Source organism: Phalacrocorax aristotelis, chromosome 26, assembly GCF_949628215.1.
Source record: "Phalacrocorax aristotelis chromosome 26, bGulAri2.1, whole genome shotgun sequence".
NCBI classification, from domain to species: Eukaryota; Metazoa; Chordata; class Aves; order Suliformes; family Phalacrocoracidae; genus Phalacrocorax; species Phalacrocorax aristotelis.
In genome coordinates, this window is record NC_134301.1 from 1,350,242 (window position 1) to 1,378,064 (window position 27,823).

The window sequence follows — 27,823 nt, forward strand, 5'->3', positions numbered from 1 at the left end:
GAGGGGTGTCTCAGCCCCCAGGGACCCCCAGGAGGGGCGATCAGCACCCCGGGCTCTCGGGGATGTGAAGGAATTGGGAGGGGGGGTGTCTCACCCCCCCGGGATGGGATGAGATGGCAGGGGTGGGGGGGTTCCCTCTTCCCGGGACCCCCGGGATGGAAGGGAGGGTGTCCCCCCCCGGGGATGGGGTGATGGTGGCGGGGCGGGGGGGGGGGGGGGTGTCTCCCCCCTCGGTCGCCCCCCGACCTTCGCAGCTCCCCGCAGCCGGGCCGGGGGGTGCTGGATTGGGGGGGGGGGGGGGCTCCCACAGCCCCGTCCCCCCCCGTCCCTCCCTCCCCGCTCCCTCCCTCCCTGGCCGCCGGTGCCGTCCCGGAGGAGGGCCGGGGGGGCCGGCCCGGCTCGGGTTACACGGCCCGGGGGGCCGCGCCGGGACATATACGCGGCGGCGGGGCGGTGCGGGCACTGCTCGGCCCGACGCACGGTGAGGGGCGCCGCCGCCTCGCCATGCCCGGCCGCCGCCCGCTCCGCCTCGCCGCCGCCCTCGCCAGCCTCCTCCTCGCCGCCGTCGCCGCGCAGGACCGAGACCTCCGTGAGTACCGGACCCCCCCCCCCCCCAAACCCCCCCCACGACCCACGACCCCCCACCCACACCCCGCCCCCGAGTGGAGCTCCGGGATTGCGGGGGGGTGTGTGCGTGTGTGTGTGTGTGTTCGCAGGGGGGCGGCGTGGGACAGTGTGGGGACACGGGGGGACAGTGTGGGATACGGGGGGACAGCGTGGGGACACGGGGGGACAGCGTGGGATACGGGGGGACAGCGTGGGATGGCTGGGAAAAGTTTGAGGGTAGCGGAGAGGGACAGTGTGGGATGGGGGAGGCAGCACAAGGAGAGTGGGGGACAGTGGGACACACGGGGGGACAGCGTGGGGACACAGGGGGACAGTGTGGGGACACGGGGGGACAGTGTGGGGACACGGGGGGACAGCGTGGGATGGCTGGGAAAAGTTTGAGGGTAGCGGAGGGGGACAGTGTGGGATGGAGGAGGCAGCACAAGGAGAGTGGGGGACAGTGGGACACACGGGGGGACAGTGTGGGGACATGGGGGGACAGCGTGGGATACGGGGGGGACAGCGTGGGATACGGGGGGACAGCGTGGGATGGCTGGGAAAAGTTTGAGGGTAGCGGAGGGGGACAGTGTGGGATGGAGGAGGCAGCACAAGGAGAGTGGGGGACAGTGGGGACACACGGGGGGACAGTGTGGGGACACAGGGGGACAGTGTGGGATACGGGGGGACAGCGTGGGGACACAGGGGGACAGCGTGGGATACGGGGGGACAGCGTGGGATGGCTGGGAAAAGTTTGAGTGTAGCGGAGGGGGACAGTGTGGGATGGGGAGGACGGTGGGGGGACAGGGGAGACAGCACGAGGAGAGTGGGGGACAGTGTGGGGGAACAGGGGGACAGCGTGGGACACCGGGGAACAGCGTGGGATGGATGGGGAAAGTTTAAGGGTACTGGCAGGGGACAATCTAGGATGGGGGGACAGTGTGGGACACTGGGGGACAGCACAAGGAGAGTGGGGGACACTGTGGGGATACTGGGGGACAGCGTGGGATGGAGGGGGACAGTGTGGGATGGCTGGGGAAGGTTTCAGGGTAGTGGAGGGGGACAGTCTGGGGGGTGGGGGGGACAGTATGGGATGGGGGAGACAGCACAAGGAGAGGGGGACAAGGGGGGATGGCATGGGACAGGGAGGGACAGCGTGGGGACACTGGGGGACAGCACAAGGAGAGTGGGGGACAGCATGGAGGGTGTGGGATGGATGGGGAACATTTAAGGCTAGCGGGCGGGACAGCCTGGTATGGAGAGGGACAGCGTGGGACACTGAGGGGACAGAGGGGGACAGCCTGGGATGGGGGGGACACACAGCATTAGGACCATGGGGTACAGATGGGACAGGGGGTGCAGCCTGGGGACAGCAGGTTACAGTGTGGGGACAGCCTGGGCTGTAGGAGATGGGATGGGGCAGGGGGCACGGCAGGGACGCTGGGGTGGTGGTGGGGGACAGTTGGGGACACGGGGTGCAGCTGGGGACAGGGGGTACAGCCGGGGGACATGGAGTCTGGTCAGGGACACAGGGTGCAGCTGGGGACACTGAGGTCCAGACCTGGGGGTACGTCCTGGGGGTGCTGGGGCACATCCTGGGGATGCTGGGGTCTGGCCTGGGGACCCTGGGGATGCCAGGGCACATCCTGGGGACCCTGGGGACACCAGGGCATCTCCTGGGGGCTCTGGGTCACATTCCGGGGGCCCTGAGGATATCTCCTGGGGCCACAGCAGCACATTCCAAGGTCCCTGGGGACACCAGGGCACATCCCAGCGATCTTGGGGCACCTCCTGGGGACCCTGGTGTGCAGCCTGGGGACCCCTGGGCATTGCTGGGGACCCTTGGGGTACCTCTTGGGGACACTGTGACACATCCCTGGGACTCTAAGCACCTCTGGAGACCCTGGGATGCAGCCTGGGGACACCAGGGCACCTCCTAGGCACACTGGGGTGCAGCTTGGGGCAACCTGGGCACTCCTGGGGACCCTGGGGTACCTCTGGGGGACCCACGGGTACAGCCTGCGGAGACCCGGGCACTCCTGGGGACCCTGGGGTACCTCTGGGGGACTCACAGGTACAGCCTGGGGAGACCCGGGCACTCCTGGGGACCCTGGGGTACCTCTGGGGGACCCACGGGTACAGCCTGGGGAGACCCGGGCACTCCTGGGGACCCTGGGGTACCTCTGGGGGACCCACGGGTACAGCCTGGGGAGACCCGGGCACTCTTGGGGACCCTGGGGTACCTCTGGGGGACCCACGGGTACAGCCTGCGGAGACCCGGCTACTCCTGGGGACCCTGGGGTACCTCTGGGGGACCCACGGGTACAGCTTGGGGAGACCCGGGCACTCCTGGGGACCCTGGGGTACCTCTGGGGGACCCACGGGTACAGCCTGGGGAGACCCGGGCACTCCTGGGGACCCTGGGGTACCTCTGGGGGACCCACGGGTACAGCCTGGGGAGACCCGGGCACTCCTGGGGACCCTGGGGTACCTCTGGGGGACCCACGGGTACAGCCTGGGGAGACCCGGGCACTCCTGGGGACCCTGGGGTACCTCTGGGGGACCCACGGGTACAGCCTGGGGAGACCCGGGCACTCCTGGGGACCCTGGGGTACCTCGGGGGGACCCACAGGTACAGCCTGGGGAGACCCGGGCACTCCTGGGGACCCTGGGGTACCTCTGGGGGACCCACGGGTACAGCCTGGGGAGACCCGGCTACTCCTGGGGACCCTGGGGTACCTCTGGGGGACCCACGGGTACAGCCTGGGGAGACCCGGGCACTCCTGGGGACCCTGGGGTACCTCTGGGGGACCCACGGGTACAGCCTGGGGAGACCCGGGCACTCCTGGGGACCCTGGGGTACCTCTGGGGGACCCACGGGTACAGCCTGGGGAGACCCGGCTACTCCTGGGGACCCTGGGGTACCTCTGGGGGACCCACGGGTACAGCCTGGGGAGACCCGGCTACTCCTGGGGACCCTGGGGTACCTCTGGGGGACCCACGGGTACAGCCTGGGGAGACCGGGGCACTCCTGGGGACCCTGGGGTACCTCTGGGGGACCCACGGGTACAGCCTGGGGAGACCTGGGCCCTCCTGGGGACCCTGGGGTACCTCTGGGGGACCCACGGGTACAGCCTGGGGAGACCCGGCTACTCCTGGGGACCCTGGGGTACCTCTGGGGGACCCACGGGTACAGCCTGGGGAGACCGGGGCACTCCTGGGGACCCTGGGGTACCTCTGGGGGACCCACGGGTACAGCCTGGGGAGACCTGGGCCCTCCTGGGGACCCTGGGGTACCTCTGGGGGACCCACGGGTACAGCCTGGGGACCCCCCAGAGACCCTGGGGACGCTGCCATGCCCCCCAGAGGTGCAGGGGCTGTGGGGACACACTAAGTGCCTCCAAGACAGGGGGACACTGAGTGCCATTGGGGTCCCGGGGTGGGGGGGGGTACCCCGTGCTTCAGGCTGGAAACCCCTCGCTAAGCCACCACCCCGCTGCGCCGGGACCCCCTGGGGGGGGGGGGGGGCCTCGCTCCTCCTCATCCCCCCCCCAAACTAGGGGAGTTTGGGGGTGTGTGTGGGGTCATCTCATCATCAATGGGGTGGCAGTGCCACCACTTCCATCACAGCGGCCCCCCCCTTCCCCCCGCTGTGTGCCCCCCCCGCCCCGACCCTGCCACCCTCTCCCCGCCGTGTTTCCCCCCTCCCCGCCCTCCTCCGACTTCTCCCCGCAGCCGAAGCAGGCAGCTGCCTGCAGGACGGGCAGAGCTATAGCGATAAGGACGTGTGGAAGCCGGAGCCGTGCCGTATCTGCGTGTGCGACACGGGGACCGTCCTCTGCGACGAGATCATCTGCGAGGAGCTGCGGGATTGTCCCAGCCCCGAAATCCCCTTCGGAGAGTGCTGCCCCATATGTCCCACTGACCAACCCAGCGGTTGTAATTTATTTATTCCCTCCTTCCATTAATAAATAAATTACCCGGCCATGGATGGGCTTGAGGGGGGGGAACATCCATGGGGAGCCCCAGGGAAAAGGCAACTTGGGCCCCCAGCGGGGTAAAAAAAATCATCCCAGGGTGGAAAAATCCCTTTTTTTTTCACCCCAAATGGCAGCTGGCTTCAAAGCCTGGAGGATTTTGTTTTTTGTTTTTTTTTTTAAAATAAAATTCCTCGAAAGCGGATGGGTTTGGGGTGCAGGGGGTGGTGCTGGTCGCAGCCATGGACACCGCCCCCCCCCCTTGGGCATCCCAGCAAAGGGGACATTCAAACAGGGTTTCCATCCCCAAAAATGTGTTAATTCACCCAGAATGATGGAAAAATGCCCCCTGCCACCCCAGGAAGGGATGTGACACCCCCCCCCCCCCCGATTCCCCAAACCCCCAAAGTTGCCTTTTTTAACCCTTCCGTGCCCCCTCTTGAGGGGGGGTGTGAAGGATTGAGCACCCACCCAGCTGCCCCCCCCCAAAAAACTGCGTGGCCTCACTCCCGCATGCTGAACCCTGCTTCGCCCGCTCCCCTCCCCGCTTCGGGGGAGCCCCCGCGCTCCTGTGCCCCCCCGGTTTGGCCCCACAGGCCCCCCCAGGAGCATCATCACCCCCCCCCGGGCTGGGGATGGAGGCGCCTCGTGTGTGTCCCCCCCCCCGACCCGTCCCCCCCTCTAATTTCTCTTTATTTCTTTGTTTTTCCAACAGGGCAACCTGGCCCCAAGGTGAGGCTGGTGTGTCCCCCCCCCGGGGCCCCAAATTCCTGGGGTTTTCCCCCAAAATGAGGGGGGGCTCAAGGCAGGACCCCTGGGTATCTGCATGGAGCAAGCGGCTTGGGGGTTGTCACCTCCTGGGGGGGGTTTGTTACCTTCTGGGGGGGGGGATTGTCACCTTGGGGAGGGGGAAGAAATTTGGGGGGGGGTGTGATTGGGGACGCCCCCCCCCTTGGCTAACCCCATGCTTTGCCTTGCAGGGACAGAAGGGCGAACCTGGTGACATTAAAGATGTAAGTCCCCCAGGATGGGGGGTGAGGGAAGTCAGGGGGACCCCCAAAACAGGGGGCCCCGCTGTTGCGGGGATGATCTGGGGGGGGGGTGTTCTTCCCTGCACCCATCTCACCCCAACCCTCATGTTCCCACCCCCCCACAGGTCGTAGGACCCCGAGGGCCTCCGGGACCACAGGTGGGAGCGCGTTTCTCCGGGCGCATTGCTGGAATATTTGTGGGAGGGGGTTGGTGGGATTGATGGGGGGGGGGGGCACAGGGGGAAGAGCTGACCCCCCCCACTCCTCCTCTCGCAGGGCCCGGCAGGCGAGCAGGGACAACGAGGGGACCGTGGTGAGAAGGGGGAGAAGGTGAGAGTGTACCCCCCACCCCCCCCGCAGCAAACACCCCTCCCCCGGCACCAGTGGAGCGCTGCGGCAGAGAACTGACACACTCGTTGCATGATGACTCCCTTTTTCTACCCACCCCCCCACCCCCACAGGGTGCTCCTGGCCCCCGGGGCAGGGATGGAGAACCCGGCACCCCTGGAAATCCCGGCCCCCCTGGCCCCCCTGGACCTCCCGGCCCCCCTGGCCTCGGTGGGGTGAGTATTGAGGGGGGTTTGGGGTGAAACGCGGGGGTTTTGGGGCGGCCGGCGTGCTCAGCCCGCTTCCCCTTGCAGAACTTCGCGGCTCAGATGGCGGGGGGCTTCGACGAGAAGGCTGGAGGTGCGCAGATGGGCGTCATGCAGGGCCCCATGGTAAGAGGGACCCCCCCGTCCCCGGGACCAGGGAGCCCCCCACGCACCCCAGGGGCACGTGGCAGTGGGTCCTGTCTTGGGACATGGGGGACCCCGTGTCACCAACGATGGGGATCATCCCCATTTTGGGGGGACCCCCGCTGGTTTGGCAGACGATGGGGGAGGGGTTGGACACCTTGTTCCCCCACCATGACGCTGTTGTCTCCCCACCCCAGGGCCCCATGGGACCCCGTGGCCCCCCCGGACCTTCCGGTGCTCCCGTAAGTATCCCCCCACCCGCCAGGCTCGGGGGTCTCTGGGTGGGCACCCCGCCACCCTGCTGATGCCACCATCTCCCTTCCAGGGTCCCCAAGGATTTCAAGGCAACCCCGGCGAGCCCGGCGAGCCCGGCGCTGCTGTGAGTGTCCCCTCCGTCCCCCCACCCCTCCCCCCGTGGCCTGGGGACGTGCCACCCACCAGCTCCCACTCACCCGCTGCCTCTCTGTCCCCTTTAGGGTCCGATGGGTCCCCGGGGACCACCGGGACCACCCGGGAAACCCGGCGACGATGTGAGTCCTTTGCTGCTTTGGTGTCAGGCAGCAAACCCTGGCTGAGAACGGGCAGCTCGTTGCAGCGATGGCCCCAGCCAGAAGCCAAAGGGTGATTTTATTTCCCACCCCCCCACCTCATTTCCCTGCAGGGCGAGACTGGCAAACCTGGTAAATCTGGCGAGCGCGGCCCCCCCGGCCCCCAGGTAAGGCAGTGCCCCCCCGGGATGGATCCAGCCCCCCTGGGATGGAGCCCCCCACCTTTGCCCCCAACCAGCTTTCTCCCCGCTTGCTCACAGGGTGCTCGTGGCTTCCCCGGGACCCCCGGTCTCCCTGGAGTGAAAGGCCACCGGGTAAGTGTGTGTGTCCCCCCTTTGCACCCGTGGTGTCCCCATCACCCGGTGACACAGAGGGTGACACCCCCCATCCCCACCATCTCTGTCCCCAGGGCTATCCCGGCTTGGACGGCGCCAAGGGAGAGGCAGGGGCTCCTGGAGCCAAGGTAGGTGTTGGGCGACCATCCCCGTGGCATCGGGGCTGGCAGGGTGACCATCCCTGTGGCACTGGGGGTGGCAGGGTGACCGTCCCCATGGCGCTGGGGGTGGCAGGGTGACCGTCCCTGTGGCACTGGGGCTGGCAGGATGACCATCCCTGTGACACTGGGGGTGGCAGGGTGACCATCCCCATGGCACTGGGGGTGGCAGGGTGACCGTCCCCATGGCGCTGGGGTTGGCAGGGTGACCATCCCCGTGACACTGGGGGTGGCAGGGTGACCATCCCTGTGGCACTGGGGCTGGCAGGGTGACCGTCCCTGTGGCACTGGGGCTGGCAGGATGACCATCCCTGTGACACTGGGGGTGGCAGGGTGACCATCCCCATGGCACTGGGGGTGGCAGGGTGACCATCTCCATGGCGTCAGGGGTGGCAGGGTGACCGTCCCCATGGCGCTGGGGGTGGCAGGGTGACCATCCCCGTGACACTGGGGGTGGCAGGGTGACCATCCCTGTGGCTCTGGGGCTGGCAGGGTGACCATCCCCATGGCTCTGGGGGTGGCAGGGTGACCATCTCCATGGCGTCAGGGGTGGCAGGGTGACTGTCCCCATGGCGCTGGGGGTGGCAGGGTGACCATCCCATGGCGTCAGGGGTGGCAGGGTGACCGTCCCCATGGCGTCAGGGGTGGCAGGGTGACCGTCCCCATGGCGCTGGGGGTGGCAGGGTGACCATCCCATGGCATCAGGGGTGGCAGGGTGACCATCCCTGTGGCACTGGGGGTGGCAGGGTGACCGTCCCCATGGCTCTGGGGGTGGCAGGGTGACCATCCCATGGCGTCAGGGGTGGCAGGGTGACCATCTCCGTGGCGTCAGGGGTGGCAGGGTGACCATCCCCATGGCTCTGGGGGTGGCAGGGTGACCATCCCATGGCGTCAGGGGTGGCAGGGTGACCATCCCCGTGGCGTCAGGGGTGGCAGGGTGACCGTCCCCATGGCTCTGGGGGTGGCAGGGTGACCGTCCCTGTGGCGTCGGGGGGCTGCACGCGGGCGCTCACCCTCTCTGCCGTTCCCCACAGGGTGAATCCGGCTCACCTGGCGAGAACGGCTCCCCCGGCCCCATGGTGAGTCTTTAGGCTGGGAAAAGGGGGAAACTGAGGCACGGGTGGGGGGGGTGTTGCCCACCCCCCAGCCCCGGCTGGGCACCTCAGAGCCCGACCTGCTGCCATGTCCCCCCCAGGGTCCCCGTGGGCTGCCTGGAGAGAGAGGACGTCCCGGCCCCTCCGGTGCTGCGGTGAGTGTGACGCCGCCCGGGTCACCCGTGGCGCCCCGGTAGCACCCCGGTGGCGAGGGGTCGCCGGTGGGAGTGGTTCCCCCGCCCCCCCCGTGATGCCCCCTGTGACTCCCCCCGGCCGTCTGCCCCCAGGGTGCACGTGGCAACGATGGTCTCCCCGGCCCAGCTGGACCCCCTGTAAGTGAAAGGCTGCTTGGCTCCTTCCTGGGCTGCTGGACCCCGTGTCACCCCATGGGGGGACAGCAGGGTCCCCCAGGACCCCCCAAAGCCTGGACAGACCCTCACGCTCTTCTCACCCTCAGGGACCTGTCGGCCCAGCCGGAGCCCCCGGCTTCCCTGGTGCCCCCGGCTCGAAGGTAAGGGAGAAGGGGCTGCTCCCAGCGGGGGAAACTGAGGCACGGCACCGGCTGCCCCCCCCCCGACCCTCACCCCGTCTTTCCTCCCCCCAGGGTGAAGCTGGTCCCACTGGCGCACGAGGTCCCGAGGGTGCCCAGGGTCCCCGCGGCGAATCCGGCACCCCCGGCTCTCCTGGCCCTGCCGGCGCCCCTGTAAGTGCTGTCACTTGCTGTGTGTCCCCCTCCCCACGGTGGCTTGTCCCCACATGTCCCCTGGCCTGGGAGCCATGGGGACGGGGCTGATCCTGCGAGTGGCGGGGGGGAAGGGGTCATCCTCTGCTTGGCGGTGGGGAAACTGAGGCACGGGGGGGCAGAGCCAGGCTCAGCGGTGTCTTCTTTTAGGGTAACCCAGGGACTGACGGCATCCCCGGTGCGAAGGGCTCAGCGGTGAGTATGGATGGGGACGGGGTGTCCTGAGCCCCGGGGGGGGCCTGGCCCTGTGTGGGGAGGGGCTACTCAGGGCTGAGCTGGGATGTGGTGGCACAAAGGGACCCTGGGTGTCGGAGGGGACACAGGGGTGGGGGATCGGAGGATGCGGGATGCTGGGAGATACTGGGGGACGCTGGGGGACATGGGATGCTGAGGGACATGAGGACGCTGGGGGCTGTGGGAATTCTGGGGGACATGGGGTTGCTGTGGGGATGCTGGCGGACGCTGGGGGATGTGGGGATGCGGGGGGGGACGGACATGGGGGATGCCTGTGGGACATGGGGGATGCTGTGGGGTTGTGGGGATTCTGGGGGACATGGGGTCGCTGTGGGGTGTGGGGATGCTGGGGGATACTGGGGGACATGGGGACATGGGGATGCTGTGGGGTGTGGGCATTGTGGGGGACACTGGGGGATGTGGAGATGCGGGGCGGGGGGACATGGGGGATGCATGTGGGACATGGGGATGCTGCAGGGTGTGGGGATGCTGGGGGACAAGGGTTGCTGGGGGGGCGGGTGGCACCAGGGGATGGAGGATGCTGGGGGACACTGGGTGACATGGGGTCGCTGTGGGGTGTGGGGACACTGGGGGACATGGGGTCGCTGGGGACTGCGGGGACACGAGATGCTGGGGGACGTGAGGATGCTGGCAGATGCGGGACGCTGGGGGTGCTGGGGACACCGGGGGGGGGCTGTGGGAGGCGGGAGGACACAGGGGACATGGGGGGACACGGGGCCGTGCCCCCCTGACGGTGTCGGGCTGCCCACAGGGCGCCCCAGGCATCGCCGGCGCTCCAGGCTTCCCCGGCCCCCGCGGACCACCCGGACCCCAGGGTGCCACCGGCCCACTGGGACCCAAGGGACAGACGGTAAGAGCCCCCCAAAAGCCCCTGGAGATGGGGACCCCTGCCCTGGCCCCGCCCACCACCACATGGCCCCACCCACTGCCACCACGCCCTTCCCAATGCCAACAGGCCCCACCTGCTCTGTGCATGCCCCGCCCATTCTGCCACAGGCCACGCCCCCATTCCTGAACCCCTGCGGGTCTCCTCCCCAGTCACCCTTGGGTCAATCCCAGGTCACCCACCCCCGGTCCCCAAAGGGGCCTCTGGGGATGGGATGGGGATGGAGGTGGGATGGGGATGGGGATGGGATGGTTGGGGACGGGATGGGATGGGATGGGGGTGGGATGGGATGGGATGGGGGTGGGATGGGGACAGGATGGGATGGGATGGAGACTGGGATGGGGGTGGGATAGGGATGGGATGGGATGGAGGTGGGATGGGGATGGGGATGGGATGGTTGGGGACGGGATGGGATGGGATGGGGGTGGGATGGGGACAGGATGGGATGGGATGGAGACTGGGATGGGGGTGGGATAGGGATGGGATGGGATGGAGGTGGGATGGGGATGGGACAGGATGGGGACTGGGATGAGATGGGAATGGGATGGGGACAGGATGGGATGGGATGGAGACGGATGGGGGTGGGGTGGGGACAGGATGGGGAGAGGGAGGGGATGGGTTGGGTTGGATACAGGGACAGGTGAAAGGGCTGGGATGGAGATGAGGATGAGGAGGAAAGGGATGGGGACAAGGACAGGGACAAGGACAGGGCTGAGGCTGGGGTCAGGAATGAGGACAGGAGTGGGGGAGAGGAAAGGGGGTTGGGACTGGGATGGGGATGAAGATGGAGACAGGGACAGAATGGGGACCGGGATGGGGAGAGGGATGGGGTGGGACAAAGGTACTTGTGGGCTTGGGGACAAGGACGGGAGCAGGAATGGGGGACAGGAACGAAGGTGGGGACAGGGATGGGGACAGGGATGGGGACAGGGATGGGGACAGGGATGCAGACGGGAGTGAAAGCGAGGGCAAGGCTGGGTTGGGGACTGGGAGGGGGACCGGGATGGGGATGGGGACAAGCAAGACGGACACAGGGATGGGGCTATGGCCTAGAGAGGGGCCTGGGGCCTGGGACAGGGACAGCCGTGGGGCGCTGCGGCCTCGTCCCCCACCGCCCTCTCGCTCCGCAGGGAGAACCCGGCATCGCAGGCTTCAAAGGCGAACAGGGACCGAAGGGCGAGACGGTGAGTCCTGGGGCAGGGGGGCCACTTCCAGCACCCCCCACCTCAGCTGGGGGGGGGTCCGTTCCACGGCCCCTTGCTCCCCATCTGGGACCGGAGCATCTCGTCGGCATCTAACGAACCTCTTCCCCTAACGAGGCCCCTCGAGGGGCAGCGTTCCCCCTCCCGCAGGGGAACAATAGCCGCTGTGTTCGTGCCCCCCCCCCCCGCCGGGGACATTCCCCCCTCGCTTCATTAACCAGCCTCAATGCGAGGGGCTGGATCCCCGCCGCGGCGGCCGCCGAGCCCCGGCGCCGGCGGGACACGTGGCACGGCAAGGGGCTCCTGCCCGGCACCCCTGGGGTCTGTGATTTATTGGGGGTGGGGTGGGTGTGCAGGCAGCTCCCCCACAGCACTCCGTGGGGGAGGAAGGCTCCTCATGACCCCTTTTCCTCTTCTTCCTCAGGGACCCGCAGGACCCCAAGGTGCCCCCGGGCCGGCTGGCGAGGAAGGCAAGAGAGGAGCCCGTGGTGAACCCGGAGCTGCCGGCCCTGTGGGACCACCTGGAGAGAGGGTGCGTGGCCCCCCACAGCCCCCCAGTGAGGTGCTGCCCCCCAAAACCTCCCCCCCAATTTCACTCATCCTCCTCTTCCTCCCTAGGGTGCTCCCGGCAATCGTGGCTTCCCTGGACAGGATGGGCTGGCTGGACCAAAGGTGGGACATTGAGGATATGGGGAGGGGGTTTCAAGTGGGGTGACCACCCCCTGAACCCCCAATCTCACCCCTTCTCCCCCCTCCAACCCCACACAGGGTGCTCCAGGCGAGCGTGGCCCCGCTGGCCTCGCGGGTCCCAAGGGAGCCACCGGCGACCCTGGGCGCCCTGGAGAGCCCGGGCTGCCCGGAGCCAGGGTAAGAGCCGGGGGGGTCGGATCCCGCACCCCCGCAGGGGGCAGAGAGCAGGGGTTTGCCTGGATGGGGGCTCCCCGCTGTGCTGGGCGGGGGGCTTGGCTGGGGCAGGAGCAAGTGGGGGCAGCGGCGACGCTGGTGGGACCTGCTGGAGTCAGCAAGGGGGCTCTTTGGGGTCGGTTAAGGTGCTTTTAGGGTTGATAAGGTGCTTTTGGGGGTCAGTTAAGGTGCATTTGGGGTTGATAAGCTGCTTTTGGGGTTGATAAGGTGCTTTTGGGGTCAATAAGCTGTGTTTGGGGTTGGCCAAGATGCTCTTTGACATTAAGATGCTCTTTGGGGTTGGTTCAGTTGCATTTTGGTGCTAATTAAGATGTTTTCTGGGGCTATAAAAGATACATTTGGGGCTAGTGAAGATGCAATCTGGGGTTAGCAAAGATGCTCCTTGTTGATAATGAAGATGCTCTTTGGGGTTAGATAAAATGTATTTGGGGTTAGCAGAGATGCATTTGGGGTTAGCAAAGGTGCTCTTTCGGGTTACGATTCTTTCCGTGGTTAGTGAAGATGCTCTTTGGGTTTAACAAAGATACTCCTTGATGCTAATTAAGATGCTCTTTGGGGTTAGTTAAGATGCATTTGGGGTTAGCAAAGATGCTGTTTGGGGTTAAGATGCTCTTTGGGGGTGAGTGAAGATGCTCTTCGGGGTCAGCCACCATGCTCCTGGGGTTAGGCAGACCCCTGCGGCCCCTGCGTGAGCTCCAGGCCCGGAGCAGCGGCTGAGAGCTGGGCAGGACAGCGTGCCTGGTGTCCCCCCGCCTCGGGGCCGGCTGCCGCAGCCCCCCAATTCCTTTCCTCCGCCGCAGGGTCTCACCGGCCGCCCAGGTGATGCTGGTCCTCAAGGCAAAGTCGGCCCAACCGTAAGTGATGCTCTGGGGTGGGGGGGTCGGGGCGGACACCGGCACCCAGCACGGTCCCTGCTGACGTCCCTGTCCCCGCAGGGTGCTCCCGGCGAGGACGGACGCCCCGGCCCCCCCGGCCCGCAGGGAGCTCGTGGCCAGCCCGGCGTGATGGGTTTCCCCGGTCCCAAAGGTGCTAATGTGAGTATCGACCGATTTCTACCCAAAACGGGGCTGCGCTGGGACGTGGAGCCCATCACCATGGCTTCTCTCCTCCCTCTAGGGCGAGCCTGGAAAGGCTGGTGAGAAAGGACTCCCTGGTGCTCCAGGGCTGCGGGTGAGTTGTTTTCCCTCCCTCGCTGCACCCCCCAAAAACAATCCTGGGGTTGCTCCAGCATCGCAGTCCCCGAGGCATCTGCGGTCTCTGGGTGGGGAAACTGAGGCATGGGGAGGGTGAAGCGGGGTCTGCAGTGTCGCGCCCGGAGCTCAGCATTGGGTGATTTTCCTCCTCCGTAGGGTCTCCCTGGCAAGGACGGTGAGACAGGAGCTGCCGGCCCCCCGGGACCTGCCGTGAGTGTTACAGCCTTGTTCACTCAGGGCCAAAACCCAGTTGAAATGAGGGGGTTGGGGGGTTGTAGCCCACCCCGGCTCTGGGCAAAGGACCACCCTTGGTCTGCTGGGGATGGAGCCTCTACGCTCCCCAGCCCTTGTGGTGTTGGGGCGTGGGGATTTTGGGATCCCCCCCCTTATTCTGGCTCTGCCCAAAATCCTGGGGTGGGTGAAACCTGCACCCCAGGAGGTTTTGGGGTCCTTCATCACTGTCCTTCCCGCAGGGTCCTGCGGGCGAGAGGGGAGAACAAGGAGCTCCCGGTCCCTCCGGCTTCCAGGTGAGCACATGGAAGGGGGGGTTTGGGGTGCCGGGGTCGGGGTGATACTCGTGCTGACCCCAAGCCCCCGTCCCTGCGGTTCTCACTGCCACCGTGCTAATGCCGCTGCTTTCACCTCCCAGGGCCTGCCCGGGCCACCAGGTCCCCCCGGCGAGAGCGGCAAACCCGGAGATCAGGTGAGGCCCCGTTTTTCCCTCCTCCCACACATCCCCTGGCTGCAAAGTGGGGGTCAGGACCCCTGGCAGCCCCCAGGACTGACCCCTGACTCTCTTTCCCCTCTGCTGCAGGGTGTTCCTGGAGAAGCCGGTGCCCCCGGTCTTGTTGGTCCCAGAGTAAGTATCACCCGTCCTCCTGGCTGTGGGGACAGGATGCCTCTCCCTGTCCCATGGGGGATTTTGGGGGGAGCTTGAGGGGTCAGTGGAGCTTGGTCACCCCCATCCAGGGCCATCGGCTCCCCCACAGCCTCCACCGCAGCCCATCCCCTCTCTTCCCAGTACATCCCAGTCCCTTCGGGGCAGTGCAGGGTGGATGCTCTGCCCTCTGTCCCTGGGGACATCCGTGCAGAGGGCACCGTGACCATCACCGTGGCACCATGGCCTCTTCCTAACGCTGTCCCCCCCACCACGCCAGGGTGAACGCGGCTTCCCCGGTGAACGTGGCTCTCCCGGCGCACAAGGGCTGCAAGGTCCCCGCGGTCTCCCCGGCACACCGGGCACCGACGGACCCAAGGTGGGTGACAAGGAGGGGACAGGGCTCGGTGCCACCAGCGGAACCGTGAGGCTGGGGTTCTGCACGTCGGGGGCAGGGGTTGGCACCCCAATAACTGCACTTTTGCTCTGCTTTAGGGTGCAACCGGACCGGCTGGCCCCAACGGCGCCCAGGGTCCCCCAGGGCTGCAAGGAATGCCCGGTGAGAGAGGAGCAGCTGGCATTGCCGGTCCCAAGGGAGACCGGGTAAGTGGGGGGTCCCAGAGGTGTCCCAAGCAGTGTCAGGTCTCAGCTCGGCTCACACCGCCTCCATCTCGCCCCGCAGGGAGACGTCGGAGAGAAGGGCCCCGAGGGAGCACCTGGAAAGGACGGTGCACGCGTAAGTGGGATGGGGACGTGGCGGGTGGCCGGCGAGGGACGCTCGTGGTGGTCTCGTCCTCATCTGTCTCTCCCCTGTAGGGTCTGACGGGTCCCATCGGTCCCCCCGGCCCTGCTGGCCCCAACGGCGAGAAGGTGAGAGCCCAGGCAGCCCCTCGGCCGCTCCCACCCGAGGGAGATGCCATCCACACCCCTCCCCAACGCTCCATCTTTTCTTTTCCAGGGTGAATCCGGCCCCCCTGGTCCATCCGGCGCTGCCGGTGCCCGCGGTGCCCCCGTAAGTGCCATCCCCCCACAGCCCCCGGGTGCTGGTGGTGCCCCCACTGGCCTCACTCCCCCTGTCCCCACACCATTTAATTCCCGTCTCTCCCCCTCAGGGCGAGCGCGGTGAGCCCGGTGCCCCCGGTCCTGCTGGATTTGCTGGCCCCCCGGTGAGTATTTGGCCCTGTTCCCCCCGGCACGGGTCCAGCGTCGGCTCAACCCGCTCACGGCGGCTGCTTCCCTGCAGGGCGCCGACGGGCAACCTGGTGCCAAAGGCGAACAAGGAGAGCCCGGACAGAAGGGTGACGCCGGCGCTCCCGGTCCCCAAGGTCCCTCTGGCGCACCTGGCCCGCAGGTGGGTACACTGGGGTACCCCGAAATTGGGGGCAAACCCCACAGTGGTCCCTACCCCAGGAAATTTGGGGCACCGCCTGGCAGGCGTGTTGCAGTTCCCCCTCCGGCATGTTTCTAACCCATTTTCCTCATCTTGCCAGGGTCCAACTGGTGTAACTGGTCCCAAAGGAGCTCGGGGTGCTCAGGGTCCCCCTGTGAGTATGGAGGGGTGGGCTGCGGGAGGGGGTGGCTGGGGGGAGTGCAGTGCAGTGTGTGAGCCGCCTTTCTCCTCTCCATCCCCAGGGAGCCACCGGATTCCCCGGCGCCGCTGGCCGCGTGGGACCACCCGGCCCTAACGTGAGTCAGGGGGCAGCCGGGATCGCTCAGGGGCAGGCAGGACCACTTGGGAGCAGCCAGGATCATTTGGGGACAGCCGGGATGGCTTCGGAGCAGCTGGGATTGCCTCGGGGAGCAGCCAGGATTGCTCACCCCTGGGGTTGGGGGCTTGGGAGATGCTGCTTGCTCCGTACCAGGGAGTCAGCACCAGGCAGCTCATCAGCCCATAAAAAGGGGTTTTCCTGAGGTTCTTCGAGCCCAGGAGCTGACCTGGAGCCCCGAGCGGTGCCAGGATGCGGGTGATGAGGGTGGAAAAGCCGTCTCCATTTGCACTAACCCTGTCTTCTCCCCGCCACAGGGTAACCCAGGCCCCCCCGGTCCCCCCGGCTCTGCTGGCAAAGATGGTCCCAAGGGTGCTCGTGGTGATGCCGGTCCCCCGGGCCGTGCCGGTGACCCCGGTCTCCAAGGCCCTGCTGGCCCCCCTGGCGAGAAAGGTGAACCCGGCGAGGACGGCCCCGCGGTAGGTTTTGTTTTTTGGGGGGGCACATCCCTCCATGCTTGTTCAGCGCCCTGCCACCACCCCGCTGGGTCTGATCCCCCCACTCTGCCTCCCAACAGGGTCCTGACGGTCCCCCAGGTCCCCAAGGTTTGGCAGGACAGCGCGGCATCGTCGGTCTTCCCGGACAGCGTGGTGAGAGAGGCTTCCCTGGGCTGCCGGGGCCATCGGTGAGTCGTCGCCCCTCCCCGGGCTCAGCCCCTTCCACCCACCCCCTACCCCACGGAGCATCCTCCCTGCTGAGAGCAGCCAGAGCGGCTGAGCTTGGCTTTCCCAACCTCAGCACTGTGAATTTGGGTGCTTTGAAGCCTGTGCGGCAGCTCAGAGGCTGCTGAAGCCTCAGGGGGCTGCAACGAGCTGGTCAGGGGGCCACCAGCGCTCTGGGGTGCAGCTCCAGCACCCCAGGGACCCCAATCCTGGGTGACGTTTGGGGTTTTGTAAAGCTACCAGGAGCTGCTGGCGCCAGCGGCATGGGGGCTGGGCAATAATGGATGCTTGTTTGGGCAGAGGAGTCCGGCAGCCTTAAAACGAGGCGAGCGCTGGGTGAAGGGCTGCGCTGGGATCTCCCACTCACACACGTCGTCTCTTATTTTCCCTTCCTTTAGGGCGAACCTGGGAAACAAGGAGCACCCGGCTCTGCTGGCGACCGCGGCCCCCCCGGCCCCGTGGGTCCCCCTGGTCTGACGGGTCCCGCTGGTGAACCTGGGCGTGAGGTAGGCAGCAGGGGCAGGGAGCGGGCGAAGCAGGACGGTACCGCCGGCGTATCCCGGTGTATCCCCAGCGGCAGCACCGGACATCGCTGATCCCGCAGCCGGAGAGCCCTGCTCCGTAACTCAGCTTCTGGCAATCGCTGGCACCTTTTCCCTGACGTTTTTTTGCTTTGAAAGGGGAGTTTGCGCATGTCCTGCTCCATCCCAGGGTCAAGACTTAATTTCTTCTCTTCCCCCAGGGTAACCCCGGCTCTGATGGACCCCCCGGCCGAGACGGCGCAGCCGGCGTGAAGGTGAGCGTGCCCGCGCGCTTCCTCCAGTGCTCGCTACCCACGTGCCTTCTTGCCCAGCTGGAAACCCCGCGGGTCTGACCATCCCATTGTCTCGGTGCAGGGCGATCGTGGCGAGACCGGTCCCGTAGGTGCCCCTGGTGCTCCCGGTGCCCCCGGCGCTCCCGGCCCCGTCGGTCCCACCGGCAAACAAGGAGACAGAGGCGAGACGGTGAGTGCCGGCGCGTCGGCGAGGGAAACGGCTCATTGGGTTTGAGGTCTTGTTAGGGGAGACAGGAACCACCCTGAGCGCAGATAAATGAAGAAATAGCAGTGGCCCCCCGGGACCAATTAGCTACTTGGAGTAATTGGGAGAGCCAGGCGGGTGCCGTCAGCGGCTGTCGCTAACTCAGCAGTGCCCCGACTGCCGTTAGCGGCTCCGAGCATCTTCCTGAGGATTCATGAGCGTCAAGAGCCCAGTTCGGGGCTCTGCCTACGCACAAGCGCTGCCCGGGGAGCCGTAAGCGCCGGGAGGCTTAACCGGGGGAAAATCTGCCAGGGTATTTGTTTGCAAGGTTCGTTACTCGGCGTGGATGCTCCAGCTGAGAGTGTTTAAAGATGCCATTCAGTGCTGGCAGCTGCCGGTTCCTGGTGCTGCGAGCAGCCGGGTCAGACACCCCCGAAGACGCAGGGCACCCCCCAGCAGCCTGTGCTCCTGGCCCCTTTTGACTGCCCTCCTTTCTCTCCCCAGGGTGCACAAGGTCCCATGGGTCCTGCTGGTCCTGCTGGTGCTCGAGGCATGCCGGTGAGTGATGCTGAGCCCATCGGGGCATCCCGTGTGTGATGCGCGGGGTCCTGGGGCACACTGGGTTCTGCCACCCTGAGCCTGACATGTCCCCTTCTCCCCTTCCAGGGTCCCCAAGGCCCTCGTGGTGACAAGGGTGAGACAGGAGAGGCTGGAGAGAGGGGCCTGAAGGGCCACCGTGGCTTCACTGGTCTGCAGGGTCTTCCCGGACCACCCGTAAGTGGTTTTTTTGGGATCTCAGCACTCAGCCCCCCACCCATATCTTGCTGTGGCGCTGGATGTGGCTCCTTTGGGGTCTCTGCAGCTGTGGAGGGAGCCCTGAGCCCATGCAAAGCCCCTGCAAAGGCTGAGCATCCTTCGATGGTGGACACAGAGCTATAACCATCCACCCTCGCTTCCTCCTCAGGGTCCTTCTGGAGACCAAGGTGCTGCTGGTCCCGCGGGTCCCTCCGGTCCCAGGGTAAGTCCTGCCCGTGGCATTTGGGGAGATGAGAGGAAAAGGAGGCACCCCCATCCTCGAGCCCCCCCAGGTGGCCTGCCTCGCTCACTAACGGAACGGCAGGAGCTATCGGCTCCCCAGCACCTTCCCTGCCTCCTTGCAACGACCTGACCCCCTCCCCCATTTGGGGCTCTCTCCTAGGGTCCCCCCGGCCCTGTCGGCCCCTCTGGCAAAGATGGCTCCAACGGCATGCCTGGCCCCATCGGTCCTCCCGGCCCCCGCGGAAGAAGTGGTGAACCAGGTCCTGCGGTGAGTGAAAACTCTGGCGGTGGCAGAGAAGAGGGGGTCCAGCTCGCAAAAGAGCCCATCAGCATTGTATCTTCTTCCCCCTGTAGGGTCCTCCCGGAAACCCAGGTCCCCCCGGTCCTCCTGGCCCCCCAGGCACTGGCATCGACATGTCAGCTTTCGCTGGCCTGGGTCAGACGGAGAAGGGTCCCGACCCCATCCGCTACATGCGGGCGGACGAGGCCGCCGGCAGCCTGCGGCAGCACGACGTCGAGGTGGACGCCACGCTCAAGTCCCTCAACAACCAGATTGAGAGCATCCGCAGCCCCGAGGGCTCCAAGAAGAACCCAGCCAGGACCTGCCGCGACATCAAGCTTTGCCATCCTGAGTGGAAGAGCGGTAAGAGCCTCCATCCCTCCCTCCTCCCCTCCTGTCCCTCTCCCCCAGCACCAAGAGGACGGCGAGGTCCACAACGCTCTTCATTCTGACCTTCAAAACCTCATGTTCACACCCCGTTTGTCCTCCCCCGCTGCAGGAGATTACTGGATCGACCCGAACCAGGGCTGCACTTTGGACGCCATCAAAGTTTTCTGCAACATGGAGACGGGCGAGACCTGCGTCTACCCCAACCCCAGCAGCATCCCCAAGAAGAACTGGTGGACCAGCAAGACCAAAGACAAGAAGCACGTCTGGTTCGCAGAGACCATCAACGGCGGTTTCCACGTAAGTGTGTCCCCCCCTCCCCGGCCTGGTGCTGCGCACTGGGAGCGGGAAGGGAGGTTGAGCAGGGGAAGGTGTCGGGTGTCTGGTTGGAGGGGTGGGATGTCCTTCCTTGGGGTTACGTTGATGGATGTTATACGAGGGACTGGCTGTTCTAGAGGACGATGTTGAAAGCTTGGAGTTGGGTCAGCTGGGCTTTGATTTTTTGCAGCCATCTAGGAACATAAAGTATGGAAGTCCCCGCAAAAGGCGGCTGAAAATAGGGTTGTTGCGACACCCGCGGGTTTTAATGTCTCGCCTCTTCCCTCCAGTTTAGCTATGGTGATGAAGATCTGGCTCCCAACACCGCCAACATCCAGATGACCTTCCTCCGCCTCCTGTCCACCGAAGGCTCCCAGAACGTCACTTACCACTGCAAGAACAGCATCGCCTACATGGACGAGGAGACGGGCAACCTGAAGAAAGCCATCCTCATCCAGGGATCCAACGACGTGGAGATCAGAGCCGAGGGCAACAGCAGGTTCACGTACAGCGTCTTGGAGGACGGTTGCACGGTAAGTCCGTGGGCCGCTGCGAGAGAAAGGATGATGAGTTGGGGTTTGACTCGTGGGGTTGCTGTTGGTTCGGAAGGCTCAAGAGCATCTAATAACATCCCTCCTGGTTTTCTCCCCAGAAACACACTGGTAAATGGGGCAAGACAGTCATTGAGTACCGATCGCAGAAGACCTCGCGCCTGCCCATTGTAGATATTGCACCTATGGACATTGGTGGAGCCGATCAGGAGTTTGGCGTGGATATTGGCCCAGTCTGCTTCTTGTAAAAAGAATTGTTTTATTTGTGTGTTTGTTTGTTTGTTGTTGTTTGTTGGTTTGTTTTGTTTTTTAAATCCAGCCCAATACCGTAAAAGAAAACTAAAAACCCAAACCCGCCCCCAAGGACCTGAGTACTTTCCAATCGCTCGTACGACTTCTGCACTGAATGGCTGCAACGACCCCTCGATTCACGGCCTTCCGTCGGGGACCACCGCCTCTTTCCAACGCCGTCTGGGCAGGCTGGGAAATAAAAAAAAACCCCACAGTCTTATTTATTTATTCTCTTCCTGTAAGACCTATTTTTTAGGTCAGGTGGAGGTGGGAATCTAACTGGCAGGTACGATGGCCCTTCCCTGCAAAAGGGATCTCGCAAATCCAGGTATCACGAATCCCCTCCCGCCCCCTTCCCTCCCCACCCCGTGTATCACCAGCAGGAGTGCTAATGTATAATACGAGAAAAACAAAAAAAATGGTGCTATTCTTGTAAAACAAGTCTGTATTTTTTAACATCAGTTGATATAAAAAAAAAAAAAACTTTTGGTGGAAAGTACAAGTCGAGCTGGGGTTTGTTCTTGTTGCCGCGCGGAGGCGTTTGCTGCCGTCTAACTCCTTTCTCCCCATTTCTCAGCCGTGATAAAGAAAGGTTTTGGGTCAAATCTCCAACTTTTCTGGGTTGAGGCTACCTCAGACTAAGGGAAAAAAATACCCCAAACCAAATAAACCCCCCAAAAAGCCAAAAAAAGGGAGGGGAAAACCATTTTAAGTGAAAAAAATCTTGAAACCCCGGGAGCCAACACAGCAGCCGCAAGGTTTCCGTTGAGGGATGTCTCGTCCCATCGCACCCCTGAACAGAACCGGGGTGAGTCAAGGCGAGCGCTCGGGACACCGGTTAAAGGAAACCAGTAAAACCAACGGGGAGGGGGACGCTGGGACCGATCCTGAGGCGAATCGGCACGAGCACGGCGAGGGGGTGCCCTTTAACCCTCCTCCCCACGGGATTTGTCCCACTTGGCGCAGGCGAAAACGCGATTTCAGGACGCGCGTTGCAACACCGAAGGCGGCGGAGCTCGCAGCCATCGCGTGCGCAGGCTGGCTCGTACCGCAGCTGCGCCTTTACGCTTTCGTAAAAAGTTACATATGTCAAGTCTTAAACAGGCTTTGCTAATTAGAGGAAAAGCCTCAATAGTATAATCTTTTTTTTTTTTTACTATTTTAAAGAATTAAGTAGCCCGCTGACCCCGCAAGAGTTAACAGACACGCTCGAGCTCTGCGTGCAGGACGGAACAAGCTGCTGTTGGGGGTTTTCAGTTTCATGACAGCGCTTTTGTTAACGCCTCAGCTTTTTGCGTCCGGTGATAGCATGGGCACCGCAGTTTTTCATTAAGAGAAATTACGACTTTAAAGGATTTAAGGAAAAACAACCTTTAAAAACACTACTTTGGGGCCCTCATCTCAATTTTAAACACTCACAGCTGGCAACACAGCAGCCACCACTCCTGCTAAAGCACCTGAGGCAGCCTCCGCAGGGCTGGGATCTTTAAAAAACATTGGCAGAAGAAATTCATTAAAAAGGATTGGAGGATTAAGAAGGATTTTCAGAATAAAACACCCTTTAAAAGGCCAAGTGCTTCACCACATGACCTGGAGGGCACCCCTAATTATTAGCGCTCTGGCTCACCACCGCCGGCTGTCACACAACTAGTTCGGGGCAAAGCCTGAATAAGTTGGGCCAGGCAGCAGGTTTAGGGTTCCTGCTGCAGACACCCACTGAGCACCCCCCCAAAAATGACACAGTTAAAAGCAACCCCCGCCCCGCAGCAGGGCTGGTTTTAAGACCTGGGCATGCGGCTGCAGCCTAAGACAACAGCACGGGGCGGGGAAAGAGACAATGCTAGGGAACAGGAGGCTGTGAAGCCCCACAAGGAGAAGCTCCCAGACAAGGAGGAAGCTCAGGAAATGAGATGGCTAAAAAGCAAAGTTTGTGATTTCCTCATTTTTCCTTAAAAAAGAAAGCTCGACTCATCATAAATCAGTGGGTTTAGAGAAGTCGTGTGAGAAGCTCATGACCGAGAGCGGCAGGGACTGTGCAGCGCAACAGCCACGGAGGTTGGGTCGGTGACTCCGGTCACTGGTCCCAACCGCCCGGGGTGGGAAGGGAGGTGCTTCGCTGCTCTCTTGCTTGAGTTACTCAGCCCCAAACCCCAAAAATCACCAGTAGAGAATAGGCGACACGACACCAGTCACACCACAGAGCGCTAACTCTAGGACAAAGTTTGATTTCTGCAGGAGGAAGCCAGAGCTTTTCTTTGAATAAAGGACTCTGCACAGAAATGTACAACTCGGCTTTAATAAGTAGAATTCAGTCCTAGAAACACCATTAGGCAGAAACGCCACTTTTTAAAAAAAGCAATTTGTGTTTTTATTTCACACTCACACAAGATAAAGTATCCTTCATTGAAAACCACCACGATCCCTTTCCCTTGCAGCCTTTATCTGTGCTTTTTTACCACACACACACAGAGACCCCCTGTCACACAACCTCGCATCCAACAGGCAGCCAGAGAACGGCGTAGGTGCCGGCAGAGAGGAAACGCGGGCAGCTGCAGCAATCAAGTTCCAGAAAAACTACAAAGGGCAGAAGCAGAATGAAACGCTCCGGGCTGCAAACGGCACAAGTCCGCAGCGAGAACCGCGGCGGGCTGAGCTTTCGCATTTATTCGCTTTAAGAACGGGGTTGATGCCGTCCGTCGGGAACGGCCGGCTCCTGGGAGGTAAGCCTTTGAAAACAGCAACCCCCGCAAAATCAGTTTAAATCCGGGCTCGTTTGCTGCAGGCACAAGTAACAAAGCAACACTGAGCTGCGAGTTCCCCGGTTTCAAGCCCCAGAGACCCCCGCAGCTGCCAAATGTGGGGAGAGGAGGGTTCAGGGCCGTGCGCGGAGGAGGAGGAAGGTCTAATTCACACGGGCCCGTCGCACATCCCCAGCAGCGCCGCGCTTACTGAGGCCCTCTCATTAAGACAGGGGTGTTTTGGTATTGGTTTGCTGTAGGTGGCCTCAGCTGCCAGCAAACGAAATCTGCACAACAGGGAAAGTGTGTTTCGAAGGTTTTGATTCCTTTGCCTCCTACTAGTGCAAATTACAGAGGTTATCTGTGCGTTCCTCGCAAAGAACTATCCCTTTTTATCCAGCCAGGCTTTGAAACAAGCCAGCGACACCCTGACACCGAACACAAGTGGAATAAATTAATTGCACAGAACTAATTCGTTTACCCTGAAAGGACCCAACAACAGGGCTAAGCTTCAAAACAGCTGCAAAAGTCAACTCTAAATCTTTGGGATCTTCAGACCCCAAAGCATGAAGCTTGGCTGTCCAGTTTCCCTACCAAAAGCTAGTTCTTCGGAAGCCAAGAGGAAGGCAAGCCCAGCAGGACCCCAACTTTGGGAAGGGATCTGTGTGCTTGCATGTGAGCAACGCCCCAAGCGGGTTTTGCGGACAGGCCAGCAGCGCAGCCCAGCTGCCCACAGGAAAGCGCAGAAAGGACCCAGAGCTTCCAAACAACTCCCACCAAAGTCACTGGTTCCATTCCGGTCCCTTCTCTAAACCCATCTGCACAACCGCCCGCCCACGGAAGACGTCAGCTGCGCCCTCAGGCCTTGCTCTCGGCTTTGGCTGCGCCTCGTGTCAAAGGGGGTGGCAGAGGTGGCAGGTCCTGGGCAGCCGTGGAGTTGGTGCTGCAATCCACGTAGTGGTACGTTTCCAAAGCGCTCTGCGTCTTGTGGCCGATGTACAAGAGCTTCACCGATGTCCTGGGAGAGGAGAGAGCAGTTTAGTGTGGACAGGACCTGCGACAGCAAGCCCTCTATCAAAATAAAGCCACCCCATCGGGTTTTTACATGCCTCACGTAACCCCTCTTCCCCCTCAAAAGCAGCAGATCCTCAAATTTTTGCTCAAGATGATTCACTGCAGCGGGCAGGGATGTGCAGAGCTGGCGAGCGCAGCCTCTGGAGCACACCACCCCTCGCATGAAAGCTCGGCACGGAGCAACCTGGTGTCCTCTCCTCTCTATCTTACACTTCACCCAACTGTGTCAACTGGCCTGGATTAAAAGCTGACACAGTGAACCAGGCTGGGGTGCTTGCCAAGTGGGATTTTCTTCATGTACCCTAGATTTGCTGCGGCAGCAATTCCCTTTGAATCAGGAGCCGAGCAGAAAACCACCTACCTCATGAAGATCACTATGTTGTGTACCTTCACCTTGGGAAACGTGCAAAAGAAACTAGAAGAAAGCAAAGCAAAGAAATAGGTCAGGATGGGCTAAACAGGGCTGCAGAAACACTTGCGTTTCTCGGTATCTTCTGATGATATTTTCTCTTTGGTGCTAACAAACACGGTCCAAAAACCACGTCACAACACCCCGACAAAGTGGCCTTTCAAGTCATTTCTAGCAAAGAGTTACTTTCCTGGAAGTTAGCAGAAAACAAGTCATTTCCAGAGCAGATTCTAATTAAAGCAGCTTAAACCCACCCCCAACCCCGGCTATATGCAGAGAGTAGCGAATCCTTACTACACATAGGAGAAAGGTCCACCCAGCTCCACCTTCACAGTGAAGTTCACCTGTAAAAGATAAAGACACATCCACATGCAGCTCAAGCACTCGCTTAAATCCACCCCCTTCAGAGTCTTTCCTACTTGCTGTTGCCTTTCAGCTGGCGTGCGTAAAGCACAGGCTGCTCTAGCCATGAGGCTACTTTGCCAAGCAAAGCTTTAAGGTATTGACAGACTATCATCAAGTTAACTCGCAGCAGCGTGCGGGTTTCACGCTCGATTTGGCGACGCCTACATCATAACTGCAACAAAAGACAAATACCAGTTTGTCACTCAGCGGCTGGATGCTGGAGACGTTGGTGATCTGCTGGGTTCCTACGACAGTGTTCATGTACTGCACCTGACTAGTCAGGCTGGTCACCGTCACCGAGTAGAAGTTGGAGTTCCTGATCCGTAAAGTGGCCTGGATGGAAAAACACAGGGGGAGGTGTGAGTAGGAGTGACCTTCCTGGCAGCTCAGCACAGAATTTATTCCCTCAGGAACAAAGACGCACAAAAACCGTACCGTGATGGCAAGAATGACAACGGAGTTCTTCTTGTCGAACCAAACTTGAACCACTTTAATACCATCGTCATCCACCAGGACCGAGTGTGGGAAGAGGAAGAAAACCACCAGCCCCGATATCAGCAGGCAGAGCAGCACCGACAGCAGGACATACAGCTTCCTGGAAGAGGCAGGGAAGGGGTCACCTCCTTCGCCCTAACGCAGCATCTGCAGCTGCAAGAGACCTCGTATCTGAAACCCAACCTACGCAGCAAACAACACGTATTTGTTCTTCCCTAGAAGGGACACAGAAGTGCTGCTCTAATGTTTTCAATATCTGAAATTGCTCAAAATTGTCACCCTTTAAACAGCTTATTCTTTGGTAATGAGTAACCAAAGAATCATTTTAGCCCCCACAGTGTTCTCATAATCTAATTTTTTTTGCTGTTGGCGAGGTTCTCTCTAAAAGCTTCAGTAAAGGTTGCGGGGATGAAGTGTGTGAGTAGAATCATTGTTTCCACATTCACCCCACAGTGGGATTTCACAGGAAGTATTTAAAGTTAAACTTTAAATTGTATTTGTTGACATACTTGGATGAAAACAAACCACTAGAAGAAGCAGCAGGCTGGGTGAAGCGTTTAGTTGTGGCAGTAAACAACAAAAGAGCCCTCTTTGCTCTTTGCAAAGATGTAATTGCTCTCTTACTACACACTTACGTTCTCTGCGGACGAAGCCGTTGGTCACTGTAGGGTATCAGAGCCACCAACTCATTTACCTGCTCTGGAAAGCAAAAGGAGCACGTTAACCAATTCCAAACACATGTGAGGTTGCTAACTTAAGTAAGCAACATTTTCTTTTCTTATTTAAGTGGGAGGAGCAGTCACCTGTGGGAATGCAGCCAGTGCCTTGGCAAGTGGGACAGGTGATGCTGTCCTGACCTGTGAATTCAACATACGGGAACTTGGCAATGTCTTCCACACGGTCTCGGCTATCGAGTAAGTCATCGTCATCATCCTCAGCCTTCTTCCTCTGCCTTGAAGAAGCGTTATTAACGGAGAGGGAAAGCACAGAACCCATTGCAGCTGCTGTAGAAAAGCCGCATAACCTATGATGGAGGCAGCAAGAGAAGTCCTGGTCATTAAACAGGTTTTCAGCCTGCTTCTGGCCAACGAGGAAGCCCTACCCTGAACTACAGGCATGAGGGGAACAACCTTCCCCCCAACACCCCTTAGAGAAACACCCCCACACAGAGACACCCTCCCAGGGCAGGGGGGTCCAACACCCGCCACAGAGACCTCCCCCCAAAGGGGTGACTTCCACAGCACCCCACAAAAAGAGACATGCTACTTCAGGACACCTCAGTGGAGGCTCACTTCCAGAAGGCCCCCCTAAGCAGAGACCCCCCCCCAGAAGCCAACAGCCTCCAGAGAGAGACAGAGACAGAGACCTAGAGCCCTCAGGACCCCCCAGAGGGGACCTACCTCTCCTCCACAGTCAAGCATACCTTCTTAGACACCCCCCGCCTCAAAAAAAGACATTCCCTCCAACTCCCCTCTCAAACCTCTCCCCTCAAGGGTCCCACAGCCCCTCAGAACCCCCCCCCCCAGAAACTACTGCTCCCCTCAAACGACCTCACAGAGACGTGTCCCCCAACACCCCCGTGAGAGAGACACCCCGAGACACCCCCCGCCGCCCCCCGTCCGCCGCCCCTCAGACCCGCCGCCGCAGCCTCACCCCCTCCTGCGCAGCCGCCGTCTCTATGACAACGCCGCGAGGCGGCGGCGGGCGGAGCCCAGCCCTGGCCCCGCCCCCCCGTGGCCAGCGCAAGCGTACAGAGCTCAGGGCGGGATGAATGGGGCGGGTTCCCGAAGAGCCCGCCCCCTCGCTTAACGCCCAATGCACGCCCGGG

The 27,823-nt window shown here is 62.4% G+C and overlaps 2 protein-coding genes across 6 annotated transcripts; one reads left to right on the plus strand and one right to left on the minus strand.

The window, feature by feature from the left end:
* Positions 1 to 399: 399 nt before the first annotated feature.
* Positions 400 to 21,376, plus strand: COL2A1 (collagen type II alpha 1 chain). Of its 3 annotated transcripts, none has more exons than XM_075075807.1 (54): positions 400 to 589; positions 4,339 to 4,539; positions 5,296 to 5,312; positions 5,561 to 5,593; positions 5,737 to 5,769; positions 5,888 to 5,941; positions 6,073 to 6,174; positions 6,253 to 6,330; positions 6,546 to 6,590; positions 6,674 to 6,727; positions 6,825 to 6,878; positions 7,010 to 7,063; positions 7,157 to 7,210; positions 7,306 to 7,359; positions 8,424 to 8,468; positions 8,585 to 8,638; positions 8,771 to 8,815; positions 8,941 to 8,994; positions 9,088 to 9,186; positions 9,376 to 9,420; positions 10,232 to 10,330; positions 11,497 to 11,550; positions 11,993 to 12,100; positions 12,187 to 12,240; positions 12,337 to 12,435; positions 13,293 to 13,346; positions 13,428 to 13,526; positions 13,609 to 13,662; positions 13,842 to 13,895; positions 14,159 to 14,212; positions 14,335 to 14,388; positions 14,500 to 14,544; positions 14,843 to 14,941; positions 15,058 to 15,165; positions 15,245 to 15,298; positions 15,379 to 15,432; positions 15,521 to 15,574; positions 15,675 to 15,728; positions 15,806 to 15,913; positions 16,053 to 16,106; positions 16,195 to 16,248; positions 16,586 to 16,747; positions 16,846 to 16,953; positions 17,389 to 17,496; positions 17,733 to 17,786; positions 17,887 to 17,994; positions 18,514 to 18,567; positions 18,676 to 18,783; positions 18,974 to 19,027; positions 19,208 to 19,315; positions 19,402 to 19,690; positions 19,827 to 20,014; positions 20,323 to 20,565; positions 20,685 to 21,376. In XM_075075807.1, the coding sequence occupies exons 1-54, from the start codon at positions 505 to 507 to the stop codon at positions 20,829 to 20,831; spliced, it is 4,458 nt and encodes a 1,485-aa protein (XP_074931908.1). In that variant the 5' UTR covers positions 400 to 504; the 3' UTR covers positions 20,832 to 21,376. The 3 variants fall into 3 exon arrangements, with proteins under 3 accessions (XP_074931908.1, XP_074931909.1, XP_074931911.1); XM_075075808.1 differs by having other exon boundaries at positions 4,348 to 4,539; XM_075075810.1 differs by lacking the exon at positions 4,339 to 4,539 and having other exon boundaries at positions 401 to 589.
* Positions 21,377 to 23,154: 1,778 nt separating this feature from the next.
* Positions 23,155 to 27,729, minus strand: TMEM106C (transmembrane protein 106C). 3 transcript variants are annotated; one of them, XM_075075833.1, is made up of 8 exons: positions 27,649 to 27,729; positions 26,799 to 27,019; positions 26,631 to 26,694; positions 25,936 to 26,095; positions 25,693 to 25,833; positions 25,390 to 25,439; positions 25,048 to 25,101; positions 23,155 to 24,630 (listed from the first exon to the last, which is right to left on the minus strand). In XM_075075833.1, the coding sequence occupies exons 2-8, from the start codon at positions 26,989 to 26,991 to the stop codon at positions 24,471 to 24,473; spliced, it is 822 nt and encodes a 273-aa protein (XP_074931934.1). In that variant the 5' UTR covers positions 26,992 to 27,019; positions 27,649 to 27,729; the 3' UTR covers positions 23,155 to 24,470. The 3 variants fall into 3 exon arrangements, with proteins under 3 accessions (XP_074931934.1, XP_074931933.1, XP_074931935.1); XM_075075832.1 differs by having other exon boundaries at positions 27,631 to 27,658; XM_075075834.1 differs by lacking the exon at positions 27,649 to 27,729 and adding an exon at positions 27,546 to 27,553.
* Between the last annotated feature and the right edge of the window lie 94 nt (positions 27,730 to 27,823).

Coding starts and splice junctions, on each gene's coding strand:
- COL2A1 (XM_075075807.1), top strand. CDS start 505: ATGCCCGGCCGCCGCCCGCTCCGCCTCGCCGCCGCCCTCGCCAGCCTC. Junction 7,211..7,305: donor CTGGAGTGAAAGGCCACCGG/GTAAGTGTGTGT, acceptor CTCTGTCCCCAG/GGCTATCCCGGCTTGGACGG. Junction 15,729..15,805: donor CTGGATTTGCTGGCCCCCCG/GTGAGTATTTGG, acceptor GCTTCCCTGCAG/GGCGCCGACGGGCAACCTGG.
- TMEM106C (XM_075075833.1), bottom strand. CDS start 26,991: ATGGGTTCTGTGCTTTCCCTCTCCGTTAATAACGCTTCTTCAAGGCAG. Junction 26,695..26,798: donor CACTGGCTGCATTCCCACAG/GTGACTGCTCCT, acceptor TTTGCTTTCCAG/AGCAGGTAAATGAGTTGGTG. Junction 25,440..25,692: donor AGCCGCTGAGTGACAAACTG/GTATTTGTCTTT, acceptor TATCTTTTACAG/GTGAACTTCACTGTGAAGGT.